The sequence below is a fragment of the Ictidomys tridecemlineatus genome, chromosome 2 (assembly GCF_052094955.1).
Source record: "Ictidomys tridecemlineatus isolate mIctTri1 chromosome 2, mIctTri1.hap1, whole genome shotgun sequence".
In the NCBI taxonomy this organism is placed as follows: domain Eukaryota; kingdom Metazoa; phylum Chordata; class Mammalia; order Rodentia; family Sciuridae; genus Ictidomys; species Ictidomys tridecemlineatus.
Window position 1 is genome coordinate 196,276,519 of NC_135478.1, and position 21,869 is coordinate 196,298,387.

A 21,869-nucleotide genomic window follows, 5' to 3' on the forward strand; every position below is an offset into this window, starting at 1 on the left:
CATAGCATGGATTTTAAATGGCTAAATAGGATAGAATACTTGTGTAGTTTTAACATAGGTAGAAACAAGGCAGGATGTGGAGAAGTAACATAGAGGTAATATAATCAAGGAACTAGGGACACAGGAGCCTGCATTCAAAATCACTTCAATGGAAGAAGCTGACAAAACCACCTGGTGTTAAGAACAGCAGAAAAACATCTCTAGCAGAGAAAGCCTTTCAATTCCCAGCACAAGCTTTGACACTGCAAATCTGTCTAGTGCCCAACCAGACTCAGAAAAGTGTTTTCATCATGTTTGCATTAAAATTGCATTAAACTTGGATGTACCATGCTACAACAAAGGGGAGAGTTTAAGCTTGATTACAAGTTTCATTAAAACTTCTTGATGATAGGGCATGTAATTTCCTAAACCATTAGGGCTTTTGAAGGATGCAGAAAAACAAGTTGTACTATTATCTGTTGTAATATGTTACTGTTTATCAACAAAAGGAAAGGAGATACTAGATGGCCATTAGAATGTTGCAGGAATTGCCAAAACTTCTCTTACTCTTGGCCCCAAGATCCTCTGTACACAATCTGTAACATTATTTTATGCTTTTTACATTAGTCCCTAAAAGAAAATCCCAAAACTCAATTTATGCATTGTTAAAGCTAAATCATGCAAAAATTTATTTAACTGCCTTCTTTTCTTTCTTTCTACTACCTCTCATTTAATACAGATCTAGAAAATGTGCAAAGGAGTTGCATATGGCATTAATCTGTTGGAAAATAGTGGTCTTTTCTATAAAATACAGCCAAAGATGTGTGTTCAGTTGTGGTCATTATTAGGGAGATCACGTTGTTTTCATTCATTCATTCAGGATTTGCTGGAGGATGTCAGTTTCTGCAGCAGCTGGCTTGACCTGGGGGAGGAGTGGGGGAGCAAATTCCTCCTGGTGCATACAGATTACAGGATGTATTCCTTGGAGCTCATGTACTTATCCCATTGCACTACATCCTACACTGGGGCTCACCATCAAGTGGTCTGAAAACAAGTGCCTTGGCAACGTGCAAATTATACAGGTCTGAAATGTTAAAACTAAAAACACCCAAACTGATCTATCATAACAAAATCGCTTTTCTAACACTAACACTTTCATCAAGAAAACTCCATTTAAAAAATTCCACATACCACATAAACATCGAACAGAACTTGACAGTGTTTCCCCTCCAAGCAGAGATTTTTCCACTCAGTATGATCCCTTCCCTCCACAATGCAGCAGCAGCAGCAACTGTAGCCCTTAACTGGTGCCTAATAATATTAGCTACTTCACTCTCCCTTATGGGCTTTAAGTCCCTGTTTTGGCTTATCTTTTTCTCCCCCAGGACTCAACTAGATCATGCACTTTGTCCCTAGACATAAACAAAACAAAACCAAAACAGAAAACATTATGGGAAGCCCACAACATCCACTAGCTCGTCATTACCTCTGACATCTAACAAAAAAGAAACTTGAGATCTTTACACATCTCAACTGAACTGTTAAGTGTACTTAAAAATGAACAGAAAAGGTGAACACATTCCACAAACAGGTTTTTAGAAATTTATCGTGAAAACTATGAGTTTGGCATAAACCGTTTCAAGGGGCAATTGTGCTCTGATGCATGACTATATAAAGTAGAGAAGAGAGATTGGAAAGAAAAAAAAAAAAACCTATACAATTGCACAGCCCAAACTGTCTTCTTTACACAGCCTTATAATGCCACTATTTCTCCGGAAATGGAATAAATATATACATATCCATATGTGTATATATATATATATATATACATATATATATACACATACGTATGTCTATACGCGTGTGTGTATGTCCCGATAGTTACAGGCACATTTTACACACACAAACCCACACTCTCACATATATCCTGGTAGTTACAGTCACGTTAGGAACTTCACAGGAAAGCACAAAGAGACTGCCGAGATTACAACTACCAGGCACCTTATCCGCAGTTGGAGAGTTTATGTGCGTGTTTTAAGTGTTTCGCCCAGCTCTTCCTTACCCGGTTACAAACAGCACACACACGGGAGAGAGAACTAATCAGCTCTTAAACTGAAAAACCTTTCGACGCAGGCGAGTGATGGAAGATAAAATCTGAGGGGCGACAAGAGGGTCAAATAAAAGTTGCTTTTCAGTTCGCTCCTCCAAGCCCCGCAGCGACCGCAGGGGGGTGAGATTCCCAAAGCCACTTTCACACCTTCAATAATGCACTATCAAAGAGAAGCCCGGAGAGGCTGAAGTTTCCACGGAGGACACCATCGGGGAGACGCAGCCCGGGAGGACAGGAGGATTGGGCTCGCTACCTCTGCACACCGGCGAGCCGGGGCTCCGTCTCTCAGGTGAGTTGCTCCTCCGGTGGCTCTCAGGGGACCGTCTCGGGCGGCCCTTGGCCCGCGGCGCCTGCTCGGCAGGGGCTGTGGCCGGCGGCGGCGTCGGACTGGGCGGGCTGGGGCCGCGGGCCGCGCCGGGCCCCGGGAGGCTGCCCAGCGAGGCGGCGGCGGCGGGCAGGCGAGTGGGACTGTGCTGGCTGCCCCGCAGGAGCTGGTAGGGCACCGTGGCGCGGATGGGCTGCAGCAACCGACCGGCTCCTGCAGCCGGGGCGCAGCCCACGCCACCTCCCGCACCATTCCCGCTCCCGGCGGCGGCGGCCGCCGGCGGGGAGCCCGCGGCGCTGCGCCGCATCCTCTGCGGCGGGGGATGAGGGGTCTGAGAGGAACTGGAGGAGGAGGAGGCAGTGGACATGGTGGCTCCGCGGGCCCTGGACGACGCCGGCCGACACTGAGGCGCGCGAGCGTGTGGGAGCCGGCGCGATAGTGCGTGCGAGTGTGTAAGGGGGAGGGGCGGGGGTATGAGGAGGGGGAGGAGTCTCTGGGCTCCCCCTTCCCAACGCGCACCCCCGCCGCCTCAGCGAGGGGGGAGGGGAAGGCTGCGAAAACAAACGTCCAACGGCCCCAACCGCCTGGCTGGGATCGGCGTGGCGGTCACGGCCGGGGCCGCGAGGAGCCCGGAGACGCCGCCACCTCCCCGGGCATCGCGCTGACAGGGCACTCGCCCGGATCACGCAGCCCCGGGGCCGCTCGCAGCCTTCTCCTCAGCCCTTGGGGACTGCAAGCGCAGGAGAACTCAGCAGCTGCAGGGAGGGCCGCGGTTCCTGCTTCTAGGGACGGGGGTAGGGGAAAAGGGCCTCAAGGTGCCTTGCGCTCCGCGGAGCCCGCGCCACCGCAAACGCCGTCGCCGCCGCCTCTACCCGCTTCTCACTGGGAATGGCAACTAATCCTCCACCCGCACCCCGCCCCCGGCACCGCCTCCCGGCGGTCAGGACCCGGCAGCTGCCGCAAGGAACACTCCCATTGGCTCCTCTGCTCTCCACCCCAGCTCGAGTGATTGGTTCTGGAATAGGAGTGAGAGGAACTTTAGCCAATGACCTTGATGTACCCCGCTTTGGGGGAGGGGCGTGAAGGAGCGGAGGACTGAGGAGGGGGCGTGCACGCAGGGAGGGACCTTAGAGTTGACAGCCTTTGAGGTGAGAGCGAGACTCGGAAAGTAGGTCCATGTGTGCCCTGCGCGTGCTCCGACACCCACCGACACTCACATGCCCGGGTAAGCAGGTTGCAAGGGCTCCACCCTCTTGGGCAGTCTGTACAACTGGAGACAGAGGATTCTTAAGGCAAACTTACTTTGCACGTACACCTGCATCCGGTGGGATGTTTAGAGTTAGAACCAAAAGAATCCATTCCTTCCCCTCTAATTTCAGTAATCTGAGCTTTCATGGCTTAGTAGCCTTATAATCAAAAAAACTTCATGTGATTAGAAGAAATGTCTGGAACCTGAATTAAACAAAGGGCACTTACTTTTACAGCCTATCCTAACATTTGTAGTTATGCAGTGAAAAGAGATAATCAAATTCTATGTTCCAAGACAATAACTCCGAATGGCAGAGGTCAACAAGAAGTTTTACGTCATTACACCATCAGATATATTAATGGAGAGCACCTTACTGCCTTTCCCGAAGCAGATGGCCTCCTGAGAGGAATAAATACCCGACATAACGTAACAATCCATTGTGGTAAATTATTTTTTTTATTCTGCAATGAAACTGAGGAAGTATAAAGATTTTAAAAAACTAACGTCACCCTGAATTTACCCCTACAGTAAAACAAGGTTTAATCTGTAATCAAGAACAAGTAAGAGTCCACATTTGATACCATCCATTAATTTCCACCAGGTTAAAAGGAGAAGTGGGATGTCAGATTGGTCTACTGGTGTCTGCTTATACTGACAAGCTTCCTCTGTTTTCAGGCACTATATGCAGGGGGTCAGTTTCACTTAGAGAAGTCATCCCTCTCTGCTTCCTTGTGTGCTCATACCACAAAGCATACTAGCTTTTATTTAAAAAATTGATGAAATCCAATAAAAATACAAGAAATGTATCTAGCACTTTATTCCATTAGGCTAGTGATAGTTCCTCACTGTGTCACATATTAAAAGCATAGCTAACATTTATTGAACATTAACAATGTGCCTATATGTGTCAACTCATTCATTCCTCATATAAGCCACAAGGTATATCTACTATTAATACCCACTGTGTTGCCAGCTGAGGCACAAACAAGCTAACACTGAGATTACTAAGCTAGTAAAGGAGGAGCTAAGAATCTAAACCAGAAGGATTGGCCCAAGAATCTGAGTAAGCCCTCTGCTCTAGTGCCTCATAGCTTAGAGCTGTGAGCTCATGATCAATAGAGTATTTGTAGTAGTCCACAAATATTATCTGTGAGATAAGTTCCCATTAGTTAAAAAAATTAAAAGTGAAGACAGTTCTTTTTTGTTTTCCAAATGATTCTACTTGTTCAAATTTTATGTAATTGATCTATTGTATTAGTTTTCAATTTAAACATCGATGATTCTTAAGAAATCAATTCTTTCTGTGAGTAAAAAGAACAATAAATTGCTTTTCTTTCTGGTGACATTTTCAGAATAGCAAGAACAAAATTTGACAGATAAAAAATATGTAAAGTTAAAAAATGTGGGTAAATGTCTAAGTTGATTTGATTACAGCATGGTTTCATTTCAGAATGTCATCTCTGACCACTCCTAAGTATGGAACAATCTGAACACATTAGATTACAATAATTCTAAATTGGTGCTACACCATAGTCACAGTGATCAATACTTGATTTGGATCTAAAACAAGATACCTGGCCATATTTTAAGGCTTTCTGGTTTGTTCAAATCTATCATAACCAATTTAAATCTAAAAGCAAACTTAAGGTGATCATGGAGAGAATTAGTATGATGCTAATATTTTCAGTTCCTGTTAAGTCTTATTTGTAATGACTTATTTGGAAATTCAATCACCTTCTCTTTGCTAAAGATATTTTGTTTGTCTTTAAAACTACTAATTCCATGAAATAAGTAGTGATCTTCATATCCAAGGGATTCAGGATTCAAACAAATCAAAGATGGACTAAAATAAACTCTATACCTGCTTTGAAATGTCTTTTTGTTGAGCTCTTACTACTTTATTCTTATTGAGGATTCTAGTGGGCTTCAAGGGTATGTAGGAGCTTTAAGAAAATGTTCTCCTCAGAGAAATGGAACCTCCTGAAATGAGGTATGGATTGCTGGGCTTGGAATCTTTGTTAAGCTACTATGCTAGCTTTGGAATAAATAGGCCCAGTACAGGTTTGTTGAACGTTAAGTGTAACAATCTCTGAAAATTCTACATAGGACTTAATGTTGGTCGTGGCACCTTTACTATGTTGCCCTAACTAAAAGAAGATAAAATTGAAAGCACAGTGTGTTTTCCAGAATGCTACAAGAAATACCTCTGTTCCCAGCAGCTTCATGCCTTGGCTGTCTATGGGACAAGAATCTACCATTAGCTGATCTCAGGTAGAATTCTGTTATACTTACCTTTTAGTTCAAAAATGGTAATGGACCATATTTGAGGTTAATTTAATACTTGGAGTCACTGACTACATATGATTAATATGCAGTTCCACGTGGTGAGAGAACAAAATGAAGAATCAATCAAGCCTACCTTGTCCTTTAATTTCATCTGGGTTTTCCAGCTGAGCATCTGCTATACTTTCAACATGGTTTTTGCCCCAGAATACATGCTGAGTTTTATCCTCACTCTGAGATATTAAGAGGGCAGAAACTTAATCTGACTGTGGGGTTTAGAGGTGAGATATTTGGGAAGTGATTAGTATTAAAGTCATTAGGGTAGAGCCCCCATGATTGAATCCTGGTAGGCTGATAAGGAGAAAGACAAGGCATACTTACACACATGCTCCCTGTCTCTTGCCATGTGATGCTCTGTGTCACCTAAGGACTGCCACCAAGAACAACATCACTCAAAGAGACCCTTAGAACTTGCACCACCAAAACCATGAATCAAAATAAACCTCTTTCCTTCATGAAATAGCCTGCCTTTGGTATTTTATGTTAGCAAGAAAAAATGGACTAATTCAGCATCAAAAGCCAAACTGAATCAAAAAAGTAGTCTAGGTTGTCAGTGTTAGCAATGAGGTCATGGCCCTGAGAGAACACTGAACAGATCTGTACTGATGTTCATCTTAAGCTGATTAAATTCTCTTGTGGGTGGATTCCTAATAGCAACAACAAAGCCTTGACTGTATTTTTGTCCCTAACAGATGCTTTAAGTAAAACTCCTTACTGCTTGTGACAGCCTACGTGCGCCTTTGTACTATGTGTTTCCTCTGCCTGAAAGGTTCTTGCCTTATTTCCACAAGGCCTTTTCTCAAATGTCATCACCTTCATGAAGATCCTTCTTAAAACTGCAAGTACCCCCTAAGCTTCCCTTATACTCTTTTTTTTTTCCAGAGCACCTATTACCATCTAAACTAGATAGATGGATAAAATGATTTTTTGTTCTGTCTAGAAACAAGAATCATGAAAGCAAGACTTTTTATTAGTTTTATAACTTCTAAATCTTCATAACAGTGCTTAATACATGCTAGATAACAAATATTTGTTCAATGGTGTTGAAAGAATGGCAAGTTTTAGCTACTGCTGGTCTTGTGAACTAAAACTGGAACCTTTCATTTGAGGGAGAAAAAAAAAGTAAGAACAGGTGTATCTCTGCTGCAAAGCACAGATACAGAGTAGAAAAATATTCTATGTGGCTATTGTAAACCACACAGATATTTGCATTCAAAGATAAAGAATATGTTATATTATGGTCCTTAGATAGCAAAGCAAAAAATAGTAGTCCTAGTTGTTCGTGGAGACTAACCAGAGGTTAAAAATTAGAAATGAAATTGGTAATGCAGAAAAGGCAGTTGAAATTTACAGGAAAAAGAAATGACAACTGAAATCAGCAGGGAAGTACAGTTGAGAAAGATCAGTTAAGGAGTGACATCTGCTGATTAGGTAGTTAGTTCTATTTCATTGTTATAAACAGCTATTCTCAAGAGGCCTGTATAAAGGAACTGAAAAATAAATGATATTTAATTCTGTAGAAAAAGTTATTTCTATAAGTAAAGAGAGCTTTCTTTGTTTCTAAAGGAAGTTCAGGAGAAAAAATAGAAATAAGAGACATTCAATTTTTAACTGGTAAGGTCATCAAAAAAGTAAATATGCAGTTCTCACTGCATTAAAAGGAACCACTGGTTTTCCAGCTTTTATCTCCACAGCAACTCTGCTTGCCAACTTTGATGCCAGTGGCATCAAAAATTCCCTGAAATGATACATAGCGATACTAGCATCAGTACCACCACTGAGCTGAAAGACTGTGTTGCATAAGAACAGTACATTCATAGGTAAGACTTGGGGACCAAATGACATTCCTTTTGTTCTAGTCCCAAATATAGTGGTCACAATATACTAAAGCTATAGTAGTCCTGTGGAGGAAATATGCTTTATTATCATAGCATTTTTAATGAGAGTTTACAACTGATTAAGTGTGTGATAGATTAATCTCTTCTTCTGTGGCTGAATCTTATTTTTAACTACCTGAGTAATATGGTAAGTGTTCTTAAGGTGTGGTCAATTCATTAGCAGTGCTTGACTAGAGAGTTTCTCTTTATTATTTTTAACACTTTGTAGCATACAATGTTCAGAGTGCCTACTCAGCATCTTATAGAATAGGTCCATATTAATGCATCTGATAAGCCTGTATGAGGGCTTAGTCGCAACACCACTAGTATCAAGCCAAGGTAACCCCTTATCGAGTTACTTGTGAAACGTCTTCAAAATGTCAGACATTGTTCTACACTCCATAGAGCATGTCTGTTCTCACATTTTAGTAAACTGATCTATTTAAGAGTAAAAAAAAAATCCCTCCAAGTCAAGTTTAAAATCATGCTTAAACATGACTGCCACTGCAGAGATATAAATGAAGCACTGTGAAAGCAAAAGTAGGGAACTCCGCTCCCTTTTGAGAACAGTCTTCAAGAAGAAGAGTATGAAGAAGTAATGTAGTTAGGAATGCTCAGGGCCTGCTAGAGAATGATTGCAGAGTCTGCCTTGGCTGATGTTTAATGGAGGGTAATGTCAATAACAGTTCAGGGAAGGCTGTGGATGTTAGGCAAGACTTATACTTTACTGATTATTCAGTGGGGAGCTATTGTAGATTCTTGAATGGATGGGAAAACATGAGTGGAGCTGTGCTTTAGTTATTCTCAGAAGATGCTTCTGAGAATAGTTTACAATATTCATTGGAGACTAAAGTATGGAAGATAATTTAAGAGACTTTGAGAATAGTTTATGTGAGTTCAAGTAACGTGAATTAGGGAAGAGGTAGAGGAAATGGGTGCAGTGATACAAAGGGTGCTCCTCAGATGCTTGTCTTATGGATCAGGAAAACATCAAGCTTGGATGCCTGAGAAGACAGTCATGGCTTTTAACAGGAACAGGGCAGCCAAGAGAGAGTGAGTAGATTTGGGGAAAATATAATGAGTTCAGCTATAAACAATAAAACTAGAAAAGAAAGCTGAAGACTACTCCTAACAAAATAGAGAATTAAATATCTCAGGAAGTAAGTTTGGGAGACACTTTGGTTGTCTTGCAAGCTAATATCCTTCTTCCCCAAGAACTAATCCTCCAACACACAGAAAACTTACACCTGACAGCCATATTTGTACAAAATGGCCTTGTTCCTCTAACCACAGATGATTTGACCTGAGTTCCATTATAACTAAGTCTGGACCAATCAATTTGTCTCCCTTGGGTATCTGGGCTTAAGAAATGAAAGGTTATTCTATTAAGGGCATGAACTGGATGAACACAAAAATTTATATATGGGGTGACCACTTTCTGTCATGGGCACAGTGAAGCAGAGGAAATCTGCCTTCTGAGAGAAAATGACAAAGTGATTTACACAAAGGAGAAATGAGACCAGATGACCAGAAAGAGGAAGACAGCCTGAGAGTACCATCAAGACTATTCATACCTTGTCCATTTTCCTCAACCCTCCTAAACCACCACCATCCTGTCTCACCCCTGCTGATACAACTCCAGTGCATTCCCACTCATCATATCAGTAAGTTTTTCTGCATTAGGACCTACCTCTCCTTCCTTTCTGTACAAAACATACATGTTCTCCTCTCCTAGGAAAAGCTAAGAGAGGAGTTCTCCTCTACTTATACTTTAAATTCCTTCCCCTCTTTTGCCTTCTCAGGAACGTCATCCCTTCAATTATTCCTTACCTCTTCTTCATCATCAAATTCCCAATAATGTATGAATATATAGCCATATGAAAAGTTTAAAAAGCAAAACAGATTCTTATGCCATTACTTTCCGTCTGCAGTTCCAAATTTTTTGATCCCCTTACCAAAGTACTTCCAGAGAGAAATATCCACACTTTCCTTCTGATTTCCTATTTAACCTACTCCGAATCTGGCTTCCACACCACACCATGCCACTGAAAACTAATCACTGTCGACAGTTTCTTATTGCCGGGCCCAGCATATATTCCTAGGACCTCATCCTAGCCCAACTTGTAGCAGTTTTCCACATAGTTGGTCAGGTTCAGCTTCTTGGAATATATCTCTTCTGTTGGAGTCTAGGACACTGAACTCCACTGGTCCTTCTTCTCTAATCATTGGTGCTCAGTGTCCTTCAATGATTCTTCCTCCTCTGGACCCCTCTAGAAATGGGGTTCTATCCTCTGCTTGCTTCTCTATAAACCCACCTACTTGGTAATATCAACCATTCCTGTGGCTTTAAAAAGTTGGTAACTCTTAAGTTCATTCTATAGCCCAGACATTTTCTCCAAGTTCTATATTCATATATCCAGTGGCCTCCTTGGCATGTCCAATCCCCATGAATACCTCTGAAGAGTGCGTCCAAAATGGGATTAAACTTTTAATTTCTGAATTCCTGCTTTCTCTCATCTTGCAAAAAATCTGTCCCTGTTTTTTTTTTATTCCTCCCATTTCTGTAAATGGTATCACTGTCTACCCAGCTATTTTTATAAAACACACACACACACACATACACACACACACACATACACACAAAGCTGGGAGATAGTGTTGATTTTTCACTCTCCTTCCTTCCCTCCAACGACTCAGCTGGTCTTCTCCTTTGTTCCTTATAAATAGATGTTTGATCTGTCCACTCCTCTCCATCTCTTCTGCTATTACATTCATCTAAACTGTTGTCATCTTTTACCTACATGATTGCTGTAGCTGCCAAGTAGACTTCCAGCTTCTTTAATCTAGTTTCTACTTATCAGTCAGAGTAAACTTAACAATATATCAGACGATGTTGTTTCCTGCTTAAAACTGTTCAATGTCTTCCAATTAGTTTGCAATGAAATCCAAATTCCTTAAAATAGCTCAAAAGGCCTGGCCTGTTCTGACTTCTACCTCCCTTTCCATCTCAGCTTGATCTGCTCTCCCCATCCCCCGTTAAGTTCCAGCCACAATGGCCTCCTTTCACTTCCCCTGAAACACCACACCAGGGCTCTCACACAGGTGTATCCTCAACCTAAAGCACACCTTATACTTCCCTACTCTGCAAGTTCTGAGTGGTTCCCTCATATTTTTCAGGTCTCAATCTAAATGTCATGTCTTTTCTTAATGTGCCTTTTCTTAAAGTGCCTTCTCCACCCATCACTAATAACCTATAATAACACATTAAGTCAGTTTGTTTCATCCATAGTGCTCATTACAAGGACTAAATATGCATTTGATTAGTTGCTTATGATAAGCCTTCCCTACTAGATTGTAAAATCTCCAAGGACAGTGACCTTGTCTCTTCTGCTCACTATTTGATCACTTATAACCTTCCTAGTGCCCAGAATATAGCAGGTGCTTGATAATTATTTTTTATAATTTTATTGCTTGCTGATGGCTTCCTAGTTCCATGTCCCAATCTTTCTACTACCCTTTTATAGTTTCTGTGAGTTTCCTGTGGCCTTATTAAAATCCTCCTTGTTTCAATCATTTGAGTAGATTTCTGCTCTTATATCAAATGATCACTAATTGATGAAGTTTTTAAAAGGAAAACGTGGTCAGCAACATTACATGCTGTTGAATGAGCAAGAAGGTTGAGAGCTAAAGCATGAGTTATTGAGTTTCATCACTCATAGACTTTAAATCAATAGTATCCATAAAATGTGGCCCCAGGGGCAGTAGAGACAATAGGGTCAACGATAAGAGTGAGAAAGTAGATGCACCAATGTGCAATACTCTTTTTGGGGAAGTGTGACAGTAAAAATAAGACATGAAGTGAAATGGGATCCTGGGGTTAAGCAGAGTCAAAGAAATCTTATGTTGGTTTAGTTTGTCATAGGGAGGAAATGCCTACTGATATACACATACACAATTTCTCTTGAAAGACTTCTCTCAAAAATGAAGATTTGAATAGGACAGAAGTTCAATAGATTTGGCTTCCATGAGGCAGTAGGAAATTTGATCAAAAGCACAGTGTTGACAAAAAAAAAAAAGGCAGTGTTTACCCCTCAATTTCAGGAAGGAAAGATAATAAGAGAGTAAAAGTAGAGACAAAATTTTGGATACAGAAAAGAGGTTGAGCATGTCCATGGAAAGCAGCAAAGTCATCTACAAACTAGTTATCAAAGGCAGGATCAGAATCTCTTGAAAGACTTCTCCAAAGCTACCTCCACCTCTCTCCCTTCTAACCGTGACTAGCTGCTTTCTATCATCACAAGAGCAGAAACTTGGGTCTGCAGAAAGTTCCAGTGGTTGCTGTAAGTGTACCATATTTCTTAGGTGTGATGGAGCAGAAATTAGGCAGCAATCACTGAGGACAAGGGAATCAGAGATATGTTTGAAAAGCTCTGGCATTATGAGGAATATGACACAATGTTACAAAGAATCAGAACTCTGTTTTCCAAATACTAATCATCAGGTGTAACCTTGCTTAAAATACAGATTTCGGCACCTTTCCCTGGAAAGTCTAATTTAGTAGGTCAGGTGATAGGAGGGATAGGGTTATATAATTTTTAACAAGTTCCCCAGGTGATCATTATGGTCAGGCAAATTTGGGAAACAGTGGATTAGAAATAAATATAAGCTCACCAAGTATTAATTTTTACAAGCCCAAAATATTTTCTCCATTTTCAGCCAAACCCAAAGAAACACTGATGCATGACATCAATTCATGGAAATTACCAAAAGAAAAACATCTTCCAAAATTTGACCTGAATAAGAGGTCTATCATTTTACATATTGGTATCTACTCTATGGTTTCAAATAAGCTACAGTGATATTTAAAATATAAGACTAGCGTATAGATATTTCTTTATTATAGAGAATTTCATTGAGGAAAAGATAAATGGACCTGATGGCTAACAGTTATTACAATATAATAATGACTCACATATTTTAAAGCCTGTTCTGTTTCTAGTTTGCTCAGCTCCCAGATTAATAAACTAAACATAACAAAATCAAAGAATGTAACTTGATCTTATCCATTCCTAACATTCTTAAACAAAATCTTCAGCACACTGGCAGTAGAGCTGCTGAAGAGATCAGGCCTGTGAAAAATATTTTTCTATCCTCCTCCAGAAACGGCGATTTGTACAAGTGACAGTTGGCAGCCCTGTCACTTTCTGGGACCACAGAGTCCCACTAATTTGTACCAGTTTTCCTCCATTCTAGTTGGCCCTGACCAGCAGGTATAAATTAGTGCTGAATCAATATTAGCTGATACTTCCCCAGGTGTGGAAAGTGAGGAAACCCGATCACATGAGCAAACACAGCCCTTCCTGGCTACATTTAAAATAAGGTGGTGGTTGATATTCTGTATGGGAAAAGTCCTGTTTTTAAAAACAAATCTTATGCTACCTTAATTTGCATTAACTAGATATATCAATATCAGTAGTTAGAATCAATTTTCATGTGTTATAGATTACTTACCATCATTCAGACTTTTTTCATTCTTTTGTGGAGCCTTCTCCTGCCCTCCTATTTCTTCTCTCCCCCACCATACCATATGGCCCACACTCTTTCTCATTTCTGTTCCTGCTAACTTACATATGGGGTTGAGTGGATTAGCTAAAGGGACTGAGTTTACATACCTACTTTAATTGCTCACCTTGGGTGGAACACTGTCCTAAATAAATTTTAGTTTTGCCACTACACCATTACTCAACAAAGTATTTATGCAAGTGTCACTTAATAACACAAAAACAAACAAGGTCCTTAAAGGTGTTACTGAGAAAAGCAGCTTGAGCTGCCCATTCTCCTTATTCAATGGTCAATCTTACCACATTTGTTCTTAGAAAACTCTTTAGGGTTTTCTTTAAAGAGTTAAGCAGAGCAGTTACTGTGAGCCAGGTCTAAGCTACCTTTGCACTTGAAAGGATTAGTTCATTTGTTAATTATCAATGACAAGAAATCTTGTCCTTTCTTTCAACATTCCCCAGTCAGTCATAGTTATTCATGGTGCAGCTATGTATCCAATGCTTCCATAAAAACATGTATGTTCAGTACTTAGCTACAGATAAAAACAAACTACTTAAAATTCCAAGGAAATGGCTTGACTCCACACAATATTTTTTTTTTACCCTCTATGTCCTGAGTTTTATGGAAATCTCATGATACTTTTAACATACTTTCACACCTATGACCTTTTTGTATTACAATAATTCTATAAAGTAGTTAGACCATGTAAACTACCTCCATTTTACAGATGGGGAAACAGAGGACCACACCCTTGGCTGGAATCACAGCACTAGAGACCGAGAAGTGGAGACTAGGTCTTCTGATTTCTAGCCCAGTGTTTTTCCTTCACTATAAAAATTGCCACTGTATCAAGACTCAGGGATATGTTCACTCTGTAACAGAGGCATGGATCTTTTCCACCTTGGCCTTTGATGGCCCTGTGAGCTAATAATGTATGTAAAAGAGGATACTTACTGGCAGTGAGATTGATTACCTACAATTCAGGGCAACCTGATGATGCACTCTGATAGGAGAAGGGCCCTACTAAAGGTCCTAATTTACTAACATCCTGAGTTCCTGATAGGAAGGCAGGGTGTGGTAATTACATATCTTGCTTTTGGCTTATCTTTCCTGTACCATCACCCTCACAGATGTCTTTCAAACATTACTAATTACAGCTGTCAGAGCCAAAGCTCACAAACTCATAATCCACAAAAATGACATATAAGTCTAAAGAAATTTTCAGTGCTACTGGACTTACATTAAAAGAAAACTGCTTTCTAAAGAGGTAGCCTTTATTTCCATCCCACTGCTATCCTAAACTATGGAAGAGTGGAAGGGTTCCCATTGATATGAGGAAGTGTATGTAAACCCATTTGCCTCTAAATTTAATCAGTAACTTAAAAATCAGACAAATGTGTGTAGAAAAGACCATAGTTCACTCAAATCGTTTAACCTTGAAAAACTAAACCAAATTCATGAAGCCAACTTGAAACAGTAAAAAAAAACTGCTTCTAAGCAAGTTGAAGAATCAGCATCAAGAAGCAGCACAGCAGAGAAAAGCAGCAATCTCTGCCACAGAGGCCTATATGTAGGACTTAAATTAACAACACCTTAACTTTTTTTTTTTTTTTTGGTACTGGGGATTGAGCTCAGGGGCACTCAACCATTAAGCCACATCCCCAGCCCTTTTTGTATTTTATTTAGAGACTGGGATTACAAGCATGCACACTGGGCTCAGAAAGAACACCTTAACTTCTTTTCATGAATTCATCAAGTACTTCCCACAGTGCCCTGAACATAACAATATATAAGGCACAGTGTAATTTCCCACCATCTGTGTCACCAACTTGATCAATTGTAATATATTTTCTCTAATTTAGGGCCCTACAACTTTAAAGAATTATGAAAATAAGCTGGGCACAGTGGTGCATACCTGTAATCCCAGAGGCTTGGGAGACTGAAGCAGGAGGATCATGAGTTCAAAGCCAGCCTCAGCAACTTAGCAAGACCCTAAGTAACTCAGCAAGACCTTTTTTAAAAAGGGGCTAGAGATGTGGCTCAGTGGTTAAATGGCCCTGGAATCTTTCCCCAGTTAAAAAAAAATTATTATTAAAGTAGACTTTAGAAAAAATCAACTGGATTAGTTTTCACTTGGAGGAGAAGTTCAAAGAGGGCCTTCAGGTTTATTTCAGGCCATAGATTTGGGTGTTTGTGAATATTTTATCATAAAAACAATGCAAGAAGTGTTAAGGATTTAAGAGGGACAGGATGAGTACAAGGAAGTAGCATATGTTAGCACCTGTACTATACCACACACTCATGGAATCCTCACAGAAACCCTGCAAAACAGATCTGAACTGAGAGCAAGCAGTAAATTGAAGGCCAAAGTCAAAGGTCAAAGTTCTTTACCTGGTATTTGGTAATAAGGTCTGTTCCCCTCCAAAGCCTGTGCTACCACATCAAGTCACCATAATACTACATTGAACGAGGCTGTGGAATCTTCTCATTAAATTCAAGAATAGTTTCTAGAGACATATATCTAGGATAGTGACATGGTCCAGTCTAGAAATAGAAAAATGGGCTAAATTCCTCTGAGGTTGCCTTTAGCCTTGTAATTTTAGATTGAAATTCAGATCAATACAGATTTAGTCCGAGGCTTTTACTGGGCACCCACTATTTTTTTTTTTTCAATCATTAAAAATCTGAGGCCTACAGCATAAATAACATTTTAGGTATTTATACCTCAAGTTTTCGCCACCTACTTATATATCCAACAACAAAGAATTAGTCCAATAAGTTAGAAACCAAGTCATGAAATTGTATGCTACTGCTAGAATTATGTGGTAGAAATTTAAGTGACATGACAATGTTTATGATATATTATCAAATGAATAAGAAAAGAAAAACCAAATTATACATATTTTTTAACTTAACATAAATATACATTTATATATGCATGTATAGAAACAGCTGAGAGAATATATACAAAAATATTAACAGTGCCTGTGGGCACTTAGACAATTGCTGACTTTCATTTTCATCTCTAGGCTTCTCTTGATTTTTGAAAAATGAACATGTCCTATATATTACTAGAAAGAATGGTTTACACACCACATGTATACACAAACGCACACACACACACACACACACACACACCAATTTTCTGTAATTAGAATATTTAGAAATAGAATAACAATGTATTATAAATGCAGTTATGTATAGAAAAATTTATTAAATGGCATAGAACCCATTGTTGGTAGGGAACTGTCATTCTGCACAACTGAAAATAAAATTGGCTTTTCATGTAATTTCTTATTATCCAGAAGTCATTATCTGTAGCTATTAGAGTTCTTTTGGCCCCTACCTAAAATCCTCTATTCAAAGGGCACCCAGAAAACACATGGCTAAGCACACAGTACCATGTGTGAAAAATGGAGACAATAATCATTCCTAGCTCATGGGTTCTTAAGAAATTTTAAGTAAAAGAAGCCTTATAAAGCTCCTAGCATAGTTCCAGAAACATAGTAACCACTAAATAAATGTTAGCCACTTTGGTAGTTATGCTCTTACCAATAAGCCAAACAGAATTCTACAAAGGTGGTTATTGATCTAAGAACTTCCTATCAGTCACCTGGCATACATACTTCATTTTAAAATAGTCTTACAATTAATATAGATGATGAGCAAAGAAATCTTTGACACATCGTAATTATATAGTTCATTTAATTCCTGTACATATCAAGGTTTTAATGAATAATGAAAACAGGAAATGAAGCCACAATATCATTCAATTCTTCTTTAATCACTATGTTTATAAAACCAAAAATGGTTGAAATATACTAGGACTTTGGGGCTGGGATTGTGGCTCAGTGGTAGAGCACTTGCCTTGCATGTGTGAAGCACTGGGTTTGATCTGCAGCACCACATAAAAATAAATAAATAAAATAAACATATTGTGTCCATCTACAACAAAAAATATTTAAAAAGTACTAGGACTTTAAAATTACACTGTTATTTGAATTTTTATTTGTAATTAGAAACAGCTTTGAATTTAGATATGCCCTTCACCATTACATAAACAAAAATCACATCTAAAATTCTACTATGAAAATAAAATCAGTCACTTGGAGATACACACACTTGTTTCAATGCATTGTACTCATTTCCATTTAGTAGAATTGGAATGTTTAAATGTCTCTGATTTTTAAAGGGGTCATATTTCTAGATGAGGACACATTAACCCAATGATTTAAAGGATCTTGGGTCCAATATCACCTTCCACAATCAAGAATAAAAACCTCAGTTACCTAGTAAAAGATGGTACAATTATATCTGATAAGATGTTCAGAAATATGAGTAGGATTTTAAACATTTAAACTTAGACTTGTTTGTCTTCTACTTGAATTGAGAATGCAAGTATTTATTTAGGGGAGCAAAAAATCCAGATGACTTGATGGCAAATGATTTTATTAGTTGAAGAATAAGGAAGTCTCCTGCCAAATGCAGCCAGTTCAAAAATGCAGTTAGGGCCTATACCTCACATAGAAACCCTGGTCTTTTCAATCTTGTCCTCTGACCATCTTAAAAGCCCTTATCTGGGTCCCTTCCAGGACCATTACCAATCAATACCTACTGGGGTCCACCTTCATTATGGCCTTTCAGGGTTCTGCCTTTTCAGGAGAAAGTTTGTCCTGAGTGATGAATGCCAAATCTTGTCCAGCCTAATCTACTTTGTTTTCTAGTTAACAGATTAATTGGGGGAGAGGGGGGCAGCTGGTGAAGGAGAAGCTGGAGGTAGCTCAATATGTTGAAACAATTCAGTATGTAGCTGGGTAAACTGATTCCAACAAAGATGGCAGGTTCCTGTATTTCCTTGCATATGCTTAGCATGATTTTAAAAACTTCATCAAAATTACACATTTTAAACATTTACATTTATGTTCTTTTCTGTTTAAAACATGTACTTTAATCGATTTTAAAGCAAGAAAACAAGAGGTAAAATTCAAAGGGGAAAGGATGAGTCTATGGGAAATTGTTCCATTACTCGGTATCACTTAGAGCTAATTTGTATTTGACCACACAGTGGTTCTATGTTTGTATTCCAGATAACAGATTACTCTTGTGGATAAATAGGGGTTGTCTCTTTCTCTTCGCCCGGGTAAACTATGTGAATCTAGATTTGGAAACCAAGAGGCATCTGTCAATATGAGGCAGAATAGTTAAAAACAGAATGGATTTCCATTTCAGAAGATTTATCAGGAAACAGATTTATCAGGTAACTGAAAGAGCACATTTGGACCTATAAGATCAAAGCAGGCTTCAGGAGGACTGGACTTTGTGTTGGATAGACTTTCCTAGACAAGGAAAGGCTCTGAACAATGAGGTCCTAATCAGGTGACTGACCCAAGTTTTGCTTCATCCGTAAAATCTGGTGATTAAACTGGCCCAGCAAAAGATGTAATACTCATAAATTAGAATGAATCTTTCATTTCCCAAGCCTGATGAATTTTTAAAAACTAAATGAAGTGACTAACTGGAAGCTTGAAGATTAAAGGAAAGAATCCAGTCATGCTTCTTGAGGTAAGAGGGTGGTTTGAGAAATCTGTTGTCTCTGAGGACAAATTACAAGAAGGTAAAGACATTTAAGATGACATGGATGGCTTCTGTCCCACTCTGGGACTACATGTAAGGTCTGGAAAAGGAACATTCTTTACAAAAACATAAATACTAAAATGTGAGCATTTTTCCTTTTTTCCCATCTAAAAATAAATACATTAATTAAATGTCAAAGATGTCCATTTTAATTTGAACTTCTCTATACATAATCCAGTTTAAGTAGTAACACTAAAAATCTATTCACGGTACATGACTGAATATTTTTGATGCAATGTGTAGGTGTGAAGTAAATGCCATAGTTCACTTATTGTAAGACACTTGTTCACATTTTAACATCTTTGAAATTTGAATAAAATTTTAAGTGAAAGGCATACTAAATTTAATTAATAGTATCTTTCTCTTAATACCACTTATAATAATAATGCAACCAATAATGGTGTCTTAGATTTAATGAAGTATTTCATCAAATGATACAGTCTAAAAATAAAACACAGTTTAAAAATCAAAACTCCATCTAGAGTTCTGAGGATCTCATCAATGTTTTGGTATTTCCAAGTTAAGAGTAATCTGGGAAATGCTAAAGAATGCTGGTCTTGGGAGCAAAGATGACAAGCATTCTCAGGACAAGACTGGTTAGAAAGACAATGAGCAGAATGACAACATTGGTGATCTTTTCTACGTCTCTCCTGCTTCACTCCCTATGCTCCTAAAGTCTACTCAGTCTCAGTCTCTTGGCATTGTGCTGGACATCACTAATACTTTGTCACCTGTGGAAAAGATTGGTTTTCCCTAATAATGTTTAGAATAGTAGGTACAATATGTTTTCTGAGTATTTATCCTAGATTTGACTGTATAAATTGAAATTGTATACTTTTTTTTTTTTTTTTTGGAACTGGGGATCGAACCCAGGGATGCTGAACAATTGAACTACAATCCTAGTCCCAGTACTTTTTACTTTTTATCTTAATACAGGGTCTTGCTAAGTTGCTTAGAGCCTTGCTAAATTGCTGAGGCTGGCCTTGAACTTGTGATCTTCCTGCCATAGCCTCCCAAGTCTTTGGGATTACAGATATGCACCACTGTGCTGACTCTTATACTTTTAAAAGATCTAGAACCTCATAACTTTACCATAATCAACATGTCTTGCATTTGCGGTAATTACAAAGGTAATAAGGGTTTTCCTTTTTGACAAATTATAGTTGGCATCTTTAAGGATATATTTTCTTTTAATTTTTTTAAATGCTGATGTACCTTTATTCATTTATTTATACGTGGTGCTAAGAATGAAACCCAGTGCCTCACACATGCTAGGCAAGTGCTCTACCTCTGAGCCACAACCCCAACCCCTAAGGATATATTTTCAAGAATAGGTTTGCTTAACAATTTCTTCCTGCAGAGTTACAGGCATCACCCAGTGCAGTCACAAAGTCAGATTTAGATTTAGCCATACATGAGACAGCAGGGGCCCACAAACTGCTGCAGAATGAATAATTCTGCCCTCTATATTGACAGAGATGGCGACTTCTGCACGTTTCTGTGTGGACAGTCTATGCATGTACACGTGCAATTTGCCTTCTCCAGCCAGGCCACAGAAGGGAGCAATTCCCTTAAAAGCATAATTTTCTTGATCTGGATTTTGTTCAAAATGCTGGAGCTGAAGAGTCTTTTATTTGGATGTTACTTCAATCCCTTAAAGCATAAACCCCCTTTAATTCAGGCCTTTCTCATTCTGTAACCATATTTGTGCCAAATTAAAACTACCAGTAAGCTCTTTGTGAAAATAAGTGATAAGGTAAATAAAATCTCCTCTTTTTTGCTTAGCTGTTAGCACAGTTTAAGGATACGGTGCCTCCCTTGACACATATTGAGTACAAAATTGTACTTCTGCTTTTTATATTATTCATACATAAAAGTCAAAAATATTCTGCTCTTTGTTTCATCAAATCGAGTTATTAACATTTATTGAAATAAATCTCTTTCCTTTTTTATCTTGGGTATATATAACCTCATCAGCTTTGCAGGGAAAACAGATACCCTCAGGGACTGAACTAGTATTTGAAGAGATAAGCTCACTTTTAGCCCATGTCTAATAATATTGCATTATTGTTTAGAAAGAGATAGCAAGCTGTATCTTTTAAATTTTAATATACCCTTTCTGTCATCGAATAACAACTAAATTATCCTATTGATAAGCATTAGGGCCCATATCAAACTGTGGATGATGTCTAGTTACTCTATTTTTGCCAACCAAGAACTCAGAAAGCAATGCCCTGGCCAGCATTTCAGTGACATTAGGAACCTGCATGCAGTTACTACCTTTTTACATATTACTCAGAAAGACTTTTTTCCCCAGTGATTTCAGAGGGAGAACAAGAGGGACTCTTTTGAGAATTTTTTTGGTATTTGTGAAATTGGATAATAAAGCCTCTCTAAACCTCCCTGATAAGTAAAGGAAATTCCCTCCTTGCAGGGTGGTTGTAAGTATTAAATGGGGTGATATACCTAGATGAACACAGTTTGTAATGTCTTGTATAATGCTTGTGTTGGTATTATTATTGTTGCATAAATATGAACATTGTACACATTAGACCAGACCTTGTTAAATCCAGTGCTTTAGAAGGTGCCTTAGCAAGAGGGTAGCCATTAATTGGAGAGGGGTACCTCATGAGGGAACAGGCTGAACACTGTTGAAGATTGCATTACAAAACACCGGCCAAGTCTCCTGATTTACAGTACCTTTTCAGCTTATGCAAGGTAAAGGAAACATTCTCCCTTGCAGAAGAGAACTTCCCCTCCAGCAAAGGTGTTTGTGGTTGCTGATGTCTTCCA

At 39.1% G+C, this 21,869-nt stretch overlaps 1 protein-coding gene and 1 long non-coding RNA gene across 6 annotated transcripts in view; one reads left to right on the top strand and one right to left on the bottom strand.

Moving 5' to 3' along the window:
• Glcci1 (glucocorticoid induced 1) overlaps positions 1-3,278 on the bottom strand; it is an 85,309-nt gene extending 82,031 nt beyond the window's left edge. For 2 of the 3 annotated variants that reach the window (XM_078040367.1, XM_078040366.1), the window contains exon 1: positions 2,343-3,278. In XM_078040367.1, coding sequence (XP_077896493.1) covers positions 2,343-2,781 — 439 coding nt within the window. In that variant the 5' untranslated portion in view covers positions 2,782-3,278. Of the gene's footprint in view, positions 1-2,236 lie in introns of all 3 variants that reach the window. The other variant, XM_040291543.2, reaches the window with a different exon arrangement.
• A 59-nt stretch (positions 3,279-3,337) lies between these two features.
• Positions 3,338-21,869, top strand: part of LOC110598791 (uncharacterized) — a 41,738-nt gene continuing 23,206 nt past the window's right edge. For all 3 annotated transcript variants that reach the window (XR_013435281.1, XR_013435283.1, XR_013435282.1), the window contains exons 1-3: positions 3,338-3,639; positions 6,699-6,844; positions 7,686-7,826. This is a non-coding gene — a long non-coding RNA (uncharacterized LOC110598791). The remainder of the gene's footprint in view (positions 3,640-6,698; positions 6,845-7,685; positions 7,827-21,869) is intronic.